This window comes from Sinocyclocheilus rhinocerous, unplaced genomic scaffold (assembly GCF_001515625.1).
Source record: "Sinocyclocheilus rhinocerous isolate Xijiao unplaced genomic scaffold, SAMN03320098_v1.1 scaffold1069, whole genome shotgun sequence".
NCBI lineage: Eukaryota > Metazoa > Chordata > Actinopteri > Cypriniformes > Cyprinidae > Sinocyclocheilus > Sinocyclocheilus rhinocerous.
Window position 1 is genome coordinate 2,438,241 of NW_015635541.1, and position 10,424 is coordinate 2,448,664.

General features: G+C 35.2%; 1 protein-coding gene across 1 annotated transcript in view; it reads left to right on the top strand.

The window, feature by feature from the left end:
• The window catches only part of LOC107747288 (neurogenic locus notch homolog protein 1-like), a 150,291-nt gene that overhangs the window by 109,263 nt on the left and 30,604 nt on the right, over window positions 1–10,424 (top strand). Inside the window, 3 exon segments of the mRNA XM_016561757.1 lie at window positions 1,268–1,346; window positions 5,234–5,433; window positions 9,088–9,209. Of these exon segments, the coding sequence (XP_016417243.1) occupies window positions 1,268–1,346; window positions 5,234–5,433; window positions 9,088–9,209 (401 nt within the window).

The following is a 10,424-nucleotide window of genomic DNA, read 5'->3' on the forward strand; positions in this document are numbered from 1 at the left end:
TTCCCCGGGAACCGTACTTGGGAAAACATCTCAGCTCTGTCATTTTGAAGTGGTTATATGTTGTAGACTGCATGCTGTCAATGTAATAATAAGGAATTTAACAGGACTCAACAATAAGAATATTTTTTTTACTGTCCAGGTAAATAACAAATATCTGGAAATTCAGCTGTAATATAACTTAAAAACTATAAACTATTAAGTCAAACACACTTTTTCAGAAAAATGCTGATATTATTTGTAAATATTTAAGCATACATATGCCTCCAGCACAATCAAGAATAAATCTCAGATGATTGATTAATTATAGATATATTATTATTACTGCTACTAACTGTTTACTCTTAATTGTTTACTTGACAATAACTATTTTCCATTTGAATATATTATAAAATGTTATTTATTTCAGTGATAGCAAGGCTGAATTTTATTCCAATCTTACTCCAGTCTTCAGTGTCATATGATATTTCAGAAAACATTCTAATATGCTGATTTGATGCTCAAAAACTTTTCTTATGGGCATGAAATCATTCCAATGATTCCAAATTATTGCAAACTTTTGTCTGCCAGTGTGTACATCAAGTTGTAATAATACACAATATATCAGGCAAAACCAAAGGTTTTCATTTGTAAGACATGAAAACAAATATATGTGATCAATAAATGTCTATGCTGACTTGTCAAAACTCTCACGCTGGCCCTGGGCCATCTTTATTGTTGAGCCCTGTAAAATGAAAGGAGACACAGTTCATGCAGATAAACATGCTCAGGTTTATAAATAAATGCATCTTTAAATTTTATAATGCCATTATACTGCTTATGAGTTTTTCGGATGGATAAAAGATACGGGTTGTCACCCGACATTAGCTGTTAAACCGGGAAATGAGCTGTTTAATCACAGCCTAGTAAATGTTGCACTTGCACATTAATTAACCATCAATGTGACTTTATCAAGACAGCAGGAGTGTGAGAGTTGCAGTGGCACGTACAACATGACTTTCTAACATTTATAATATGAATTGACCATATATTATTTACAAGACCCTCACTTATGAAAATCATTTATACAAGCTTGTTGTTTTATTAGTCCTGCTGTTCTGGTGTGTTTATATACTGTACTGTAAAGCCTTTGTCAGAAATCACTGCGCAGGTAAATGTGGTTGAGGTTGCAGCTTCATCGACATGTAAAATCGTCTCTCATAAATCATAAATAATGAATGCAGAATTTGCACATGTCAGGGCACATAAGCAATCTCTTTTGTCATTGAAGTTGCCTGGATGAAATGGATGCATACAGCTGTCAGTGTGAGGTTGGATGGACCGGTCACAGATGTGAGATCAACATTAATGTAAGCATGTTCTTTTTGAGCTTCTCAGGTTGTCAGTGCATCTTGTAAGTTATCAGAGCGTGAGTTATTATTGTTATATATAGTGTATGCATGTGTTTGTGTATGTATGTATATATTTAAACTATTCCATTCTAAATATATAATTTATTTTATTTGTAGTATTTTTAAAGTACAAAACGAATAAAAAACAAATAAAAAATTAACAAATTAAAGCTTAAGAATAATCAACAGTAAAGAAATTTAAGAATACTTAAAAAAAAAAAAAAAACATTGTCAATGTTCAGCATTCATGAACCTGTGATGACATGTAAATCTAGCAAAGTTTTTTTTAATATTATCTTTTTTTGTAATTAAGTTTTTTGTTTTTTTTTACCTTGGTATCAAATTTTTAAAAACGATTTAACGCTGCTGCATTGGGAGTGTTGGCATATTTGACGTCTTTCTCTCTTCAGACCGGCATCATCAATCTCTGAATATTTTTTCCCTTTTTTGGAAAGTCATAGAAACACTATCATGGATTTGTCTTTCTCTGTTGGAGCTCAATATATATATAAAAAGTTACATGTGAAAAGAGTCCATTATGCAACCAACAGCGATGACGCCAATTGAATTCCCATTGGTCGTCTTACATGCATTTGCATAGTGAATTTTGGTTGCCCTTTTTATTGCATCTTCTATATAGCTGCCTTATACTGCAAAGGCAGTGTCTCATATGTAGATTCTCATACACAGTGGACAGAAACGTGAGTTTCATAACAATGACAAAACCTAAAAGCTTACAGACTACTCTCTCCCTGCCTTGCCAGCACTGGTATTTCCTTTAGGAAACTTCAACTGAAAGTTATTTAGCATATGAAATTCAATAAACAGAATGCAGGTATGCAGAAATACAAACTGTTTTGAGACTATAAAACATGGTGCATCCATTTACAGAATCATAAATCAAAATGAATATGCACATTATGTCAGATAGAGAAGGCCGTGTCTGTCCAAAGAGTCCCCAGGCTGTAATGAAATCAAAGTTCAAGGTTTAACAGTGACAGTGAGTCTCTGAGACGTGGCCGCCGTATTTCATTGTGGAGACAGGGAACTATCATGTAAAGCTGTTAGGACAGACAGCATCACACAAGTACAAACCAGAGTCTGTGAACAAGAGCTCTGACACATACTTTTCATTTTTAAGAGCTGAGTATCACTAGACCCGCTATTGACAAGATTTTCAACTATTTGACATCCAGCACTGCCACAAGTGGCTGTCTGTGCCTTTTTTCCTAAAAATGGGATGATTTGTGTTAAACTTTCAGTAACGATAACTATCAAATGGAGCGGATAGGTTGTTCTGTTGGTGGCGTGTGCCGGCATAAACCCAGCTGGAGGTACTTGTCAAAACAAGTTGGTTTGTACAATTTAAAACCATTACGCCTATGAAGAGTCCCCGTAAACCATAATTACAAACCTAAATAATATATAGTTCTGTTCGTAAGTCCACATAACTTTGGTTGTTAATAGAATTTTTGTCTTTGAGTGGTCTGGTCTGGTCTAGTGGTTGTAATGTCAAGTCTGGTAATTGGTTCAATTTTCAAACTGGTTCAGCTGAAAGGTTGCTGGTATAGTGTGAGGAGCAATCCATAAGCCATCACCATTGTGCCCTTGAGCAAGGCACTTATTCCCAGGTTGCAGCAGGGGGGTTGTTCAAGTTCATAGCTGCGTTCTAAGGGGACATATAAAAGTCACTGAATCAAGTTCAACTGGACCTGCGTGGTGATAAATAAAGATTATATTACATCTTCACCACTTGCGCTCTACACTGCCCTATAAAAGCAAAACCTATTTGATTTTAGTTTTCATACTGTTTTCTCTTAATCCGAGCATAATTGAGCTAAATCATAGCATGAGAAACCAGATGACAAAATGTGTTAGTCCAATGTCCAGTTGTAGATGAGTGCTATTCATTTTGAAGATCCCTTAATAATTTTTCCCTAGTGGTGGCTGTTGCAACAATGAAGGTGAATTGGCTAGAAATATCACTACTTAGAAATCAAAAAAGCACTTCATAGGCGACTGAGAAAGAGAGTAAGCTTCATTCTACCTGACCTCCTGAAATATAATATCTGGCCTAGATTCATATTCTAAACTTCCAGTGACAACAAAGATGATAGGATGGAAAGGTCAGACATATTGTAGGGTTATGTTAGATTTTTAGAATGCTTAAAAAGGGAATTGGAGCACCATAATCTCCTGAGAAGAGATGGAAATTGAGAACTGAAAGGGGAAAGACTGTAATTTAACGCACAGTAATCATGTTATTATAGTATGCAATTCTATCAATGCTATGGCAAGTTTGTTTGCTTTTTGAGAATAGATTGTGTATGTATTTTATGCGTAAAGTTATTGCAGTGTCCATATTATGCTGTTCATAATTCCTACAACAGGAATACTCCAGTTTAAAAACTCAGATTCTCCAGCAGAATATTATACATATGTACTATATATTCCTGCATGGTTTAGATGTTGGGGATTATTCTTCTGAATAACAACCACAGGATCATCTAAACACAAGTGTCTGATTAAAATGCTTCTATCCCTAATTGATTTAATACCTAGCACGGCCTTAAATGTACCCCTGAGACAAAACACTTGGCTGTTTGGAGGACTTCAGAGGCTTGTTTGGAATAAATCATCAGCTGCTGTTTGCTCCCGTAATGACTATAGGACAAGTTCTGCCATTCTGTTTGTATACTCACTTACAGTATCAACTCCACTAATGTACCATATATCTTTTATATGAGCATCTTTAAATCACAGAAATGTAATTAAATTTAGCTATACGCATGCAGTAAAAACTGTATTACTGCCCTAGGAAAATGGTATGATCAAGCAGTAAAAGTGATTCAGTAAAAAATTATAGTAAACATTTGGCTACCAGTCCTTGAAATATTGGTTGTGTGTAAAGAAATCATTAGTATACATGGGATTTTGGTTAATTAAACTGACATCCATTAGGAATGGAGAAAAAAAATAGTTTTAATGTTCACACTATATGTTGTGATATACGGTGCATACAGTATACAGTGCATGTATTCATTATGCAAAAAGAATCACAAATATTATGGCGTCATGACCTAGATATTAAAGGGGTCATATGATGCTTTTTTAAAGATCATTATTTGGTGTATTTGGTGTAACAGAATATGTTGACATGCTTTAATGTTCAAAAAACACATTATTTTTCAAATACTGTACATTATTGTAGGTCCTCTATGCCCCGCCTCTCTCAAACGCTTCGTTTTCTACAAAGTCCCTCCTTCAGACAAGTGCAGTCTGCTCTGATTGGCCAGCTGACCCAATGCATTGTGATTGGCCGAACACCGCAAGCACGCGTCGGAAATGTAACGCCCCTTACCATAATCACGAGCGTCAGCTTTCAAAGTAAATATCAAGTTCTGTTGTAAGTAATCTTAAAGATTCCTAAATGCATCTACTTCCGGAAGGCCAAATAAAGTGATTTTGCTTTTGCCTAGAAACACAGCGTCTCCCTGACATGTTGCTTCAACACTAACTGCGGTTACTTGAAACCACGCCTTCTTTCTTTGCGTGCACATTTGGGTGCATTATGCAAATATTTCCACATAGTGGGGTAGATATGTGGGGGCGTGTTAGAACGAGGCCTTTTAGGGGGGCGTGGCAGAGTCTTAACTTTGATAAAGAATATCTCTTTGGTTTTGAGACTTTAGTCTTTGCAACTTCAGGGATCTTATCTATGCACAATCAGCTTGTAACACTCCAAAGAGAAAGGAAAACTTGAAATCGCATCATATGACCCCTTTAATATAATATTGTTTTGCAAAGTTAATTGCAGTTTCCCTTATTTATGTTTTTTATGTTAGGAGTGTGAGACTCATCCTTGTCTTAATGGAGGCTCATGTGTGGATCTTCAGGACAAATATGCCTGCATATGTGCAGAAGGTTTCACTGGGAAGAACTGTGAGATTGACCAGAATGTGTGTCTGCAGACGTCTCTTAATTTCTCCCTGTGTTTCAATGGAGGAACATGTGTGGATGGACCAGGGGCCAACTTCACATGTAGGTAAAAACAAGACTCTAGATGGAACTTCTGATGTTTTTGTGTATGATGTTCAACAGTTTTGCTCTTGTTGTCATCCTAATTTCTTGGTGCCTTGTGGAAAGCATTTCCTATCCAGGGCTGCATTGAAACAGCATTTGATTGTAGAGACCATTGGTGGTAATGGTTTCTTTGATCTACTTATGTTTACGATGCTTTTCAGAAATGGTCAATTAAGGCCTTAAAAGTCTCATATCAGTGCAGAAAGTATTAAATTCATGAAGTCATGGCATTAAATATTGCATACATTCCTTAAAATGAATGGCTTCCTCAGTATTTTTGTTTTTCAATACCTAAATATTCTTAAATCATAATACATTTACTTGAGGTGCAAATGTAAAATGAAGTCTTCTAGGGGAAAATTAAGTTTTTAAGTTGTGTGATCAAAAGTACAGTAAAAGTTTATTTTTTCATATTGTAGTGATGGGGAGCTGTTTGTTTGTTTTGTTTTGTTTTGTTTTTGAAATTAATTAAAGTAACAGACATTGGTTGGAAGATGTAGCCTACTTTCAAACTTTTGAAACTTTGAAGTGTTGTTAACACAATTCATTGTGTGCTCCCTAGACATTTACATTAAGAGAACATATTCAATTTATTCCTTTTTTTTTTAGTTTTCTTTACTTGGTCTTAAAAAGGTCTTTAAAAGGTATTAAATGGAGTTTTGGCACCGATGGAGTTTTGGTTCCTTGCCACTGTCGCCTTTGGCTTGCTTAGTTGGGGACACTTAATATCTGACAATATTGTCGGCTTGATTGCACAGACACTATTTGTAGAGAACTGAACTGAGCTGGACGATGACATCACTGAATCAACAATGAACTGACTTTAACTGAAAAATTGACTGCTTGTTATTGTCCTCTTACATTATTAACACACTATTTTCCTCCATTTTAAAGCTGCTTTGACACAATCTGTATTATATAAAGCACTATATAAATAAAGGTGACTTGACTTGACTTAAATGGACCTTAATCAAACCTGCAGAAACCCTCAGTAACTATAAACAATCAGACTGGAAATAATTTGTTCACTTAAATTCATTCAAAACCACTAATTTGTTCACAAACAAAACACCACTAACAAGTAAGAGCTGGCTAAACAAACTTACATTTGCTTACTTTATTTTAAAATATAATTTTAAATGCCATACACTGACTGATCCAGACACATTTCCACAGTTTCTCTTGGTTCTTTCTAAAGGTCTGCCAGAGTGGATGATTATGCAGCAGCTGCTACAACATTATCGCTGAACTAAAGGGCTAAAATTGCGTTGTGGTGCATTGCACATTCTGCATAAAAGGGCCCATCCAACACATAACATATCTCATTATCTCTTCCTCCTAAGACAATATTCGAATGTGAATAAGCCCCCTGTCCAGAGTCTCTGATTAGCCTGGGTGATAATGCTATTTGCAATTCTCCTCGTGTCAGGTGGACAGATGCACGGACAGACAGACAGCTGTGGAATGAGAAAGCATTGTCTGTCCAAATGAGGCCTCATTGGATTGATTTTCTCAAATGGAAAACAAACGCCCCCATCCCATTTTGTGTGTACTCTCATTTGAAATCACTTGCGGACTGATGACTCGCAGGCCGATTTTATTAAAGCTTGTCTCATTTGGTAATGGACAAAAGCGCACATTTTAAAGACTAACAAATTAGAGCTCAATCAATTTTAAATCAGCTTCCGTCGTTTTGCATAATGTTAAAGATTCAGAACAGATTGAGGGCTGATATGCTGATATGAAAGCCATTAAAGCTGCCACATAAAGAAAAAATGCCTCTGAATAGGGAAAGAAATTATATATCAATATTTATATGAAATATGAGATATTATATGAAAATTATTATACTTTGGCCATGTTTACAAACATATTGTGTAAAGTAAAATAGTATATAAAATAATTCTCTAATATCTTTCATACCATAGTTGAGAATCTTGGTACAAATCTTTGTGCAAAGTTTGGTTAAGGTGGAGGTTTCCTGGAGCTGTGAAAGTCCTGAAAAATCTGATTTCGAATAAAGGGCTATTAAATGCAGGCACTAGTATGCATACAAAATGCAAAATATAACATTCTCTAAACATCTTTTCTCATATCCATTTTACAGAGGACAATTTATAGAAAAGAAAATAGCCTGGAACCTAAAAATTGACTGATGTACTGAATATAAAATGTTTTATATTCATGAATGTTTTGGTTTTTAGAGTCTTGTTTTCATTTTTTCAAATTTTTATATTACACAAAGATAATGCAAGTAAATACAAAATGCAGTTTTTAAATGATGATTTCATTTATTAAGGGAAAAAAGCTGTCCAAACCTACCTGGCCCTACATGAAAAATGTATTGCCCCCTCCTGTTAAATCATGAAAGAACTGTGATTAACTTTTGGAGTGGCCAAATCAAAGTCCAGACTTAAATCCGATTGAGATGCTGTGGCATGACCTTAAACAGTCCATTCATGCTCGAAAACCCTCCAATGTGGCTGAATTAAAACAATTCTGCAAAGAAGAGTCGGCCAAAATTCCTCCACAGCGATGTGAAAGACTCCTGGCCAGTTATTAGATTTAGGGGGCAATTACTTTTTCACATAGGGCCAGGCAGGTTTGAACAACTATTTTTTCCCTTAATAAATAAAATTATTTCAAAATTGCATTTTGTATTTACTCGGGTTATCTTTGTGTAATATAAAATTTAGTTTGTTGATCTGAATCATTCAAGTGTGACAAATATGCAAAAAAAAAAAAAACCAGGAAGGGGGCAAAAACTTTTTCACAGCACTGTATATATATATATGAAATCTTATTTAGTTATTTTAAAATAATGATAAATATAGTCAATAATACAGAAGACCAACAAAATTTTGTTTTGGCTGTATATCTTTCCATAGTTTTTTCATGCATTTATTTATTTACACATTAGACTATTACAGAAGCTATTTTAGGAAGTGTTTCTTCTGAACGCCTCTCGACACTTTGGAAGGAATATCTGCCAGTATCATTCATCTTGACCTGATATTTATTGATATTCTTACATGTTTGTTTTGACATACATTTTCATGTTAGTTGATTTATAATTTATGCAGAAGCATAAACATTTTTTAAGTTACAGTTGTCCTTTCTACCCTTTACAATGTGCCTTTCGGTGCTTTTGAATGTGAACTGCTCAAAGCGCTGTAGTATACCAAAATATCTATTCATAATCATCGGTCTTTGTAGTGTTATCACCATGACTACAAAATGCACTGAATGCACATACAATCACCATACAGTATGTCAACCCAGTGTCAATTTCGAGTTTTAAAGGTGCAGATAATTGAACCATTCTTAAATTCAAGGAGATATTTAGAAATTTTGCTATATGCCAACAAACTCTGTTAATGAGACGTTTCACAGTTTGCTCACCATCTGTGTGGCAGCGCTTTCACAAGCTTAGCTGACCATATGTCTGTCATTAATTATATTTTTCCTTTTGAATATTTGCTTTTTTGATGGGCTCAAGGCTGTGGGTCAGACAGTCGTAGCATTCTGTTCAACCTTTTAAAGAGACATGTTTTTTTAGAGAATAAAAACATCTGATTCTCTGTGCCATGTTTAAAAGAGGAATGTTTTTATTCAGCTGCCTGCCAGGTTTTGTAGATTTCTGTGAGGTAGAGATGAATGAATGCTGCTCTGAGCCTTGCTTTCACGGGGCCATCTGCCAAGATCTCATCAATGGCTACCAATGTCACTGTCGACCAGGTGAGGCTTTTATGTTATAGAAAATACATAATATAATGCAATACAGTATATAAAGGTATAAAGAAAGCGGTTTACCTCGTATTTGCTTTATACTGTATGTACTGTATTTGGCTTGTGCTTTATAGACAGGGTTAATGACATAGTAAATAAACATCTTGATGATGTGTATTTTCTCCATGTTCTTTCCAAGCTTAATATGCAAACATTGCTTGCAATCAAAACAATTCTCGGTTTGTTTGTGTATGTAGACCAACCCGACTCAGCAACACTGACTCAGCCAATTGTGTGAGTTTGGGAGCGGAACTGTCTGTTTGTCCTGACCAATGGCAGATGGAAAGTGTTTGCCCATTATTTCAAGCAAATATTAAAAGAGTTTATTTAAAAACAACATCAGCTTTAGTTATTCGTTATTTTTGTTATTTTGTCTGACTAGCATTTAACATGTGCATTCATGTTATTTTGATTATGATTGGATTATTTGAAAACAAATTCAAATGTTTGGGATCAGTACGATTCATTCATTCATTTTTAAGAAATTAAAACTTTTATTTATCAAGGGCACCTTAAATTGATCACAAAGTTTACAGTTGCAATTTCAAATAATTTCTGATCATCGAAGAATCCTGAAAATATGTATCACAGTTTTCACAAAAATATTAAGCAGCACAACTGTTTTCAATGTTGATAATAATAAGAACTGCAGACCTGCCAACCTGTTCGCATTTTGCGTAGCGGGTACACATTTTGACCTTAAAGTACGCTGGTACGATTTGTCACTCTAAACTACGCAAAAACCCGGTGACCTGTCCACGCGCAGTAAACAAGCAACAGAAAAAGATGAGGAGTTCAACCAATCAGAGCGTTTTCCGTGTTTTTTTATTGCTCTCCAAACTGGCTTCGTTTGTGTGTCTGTGAGTCGTGTGCTGAGATGAGGAAACACGTGTATGGTATTTCCTGGAGTCGTGAGCTCTATTTCTTCGGTGATGCATATGTGAACTTTCTGCGCAGGGGCGCCCTCTAGTATCCAGTATGAATGAAACAGACATTACATGTGTTCATAGCACTAAATAATGGCCAATCTATAAAAGTAATACTTCTCTCAAAATAAATTTAAGGTAGACATGTGATAATCCAGAACCTTGGGATTGTTGCAGTCCTACTGTTTACTCTAAAATACTGTATAACAGGAATATCACAAACTGAGCAAACTGAGTG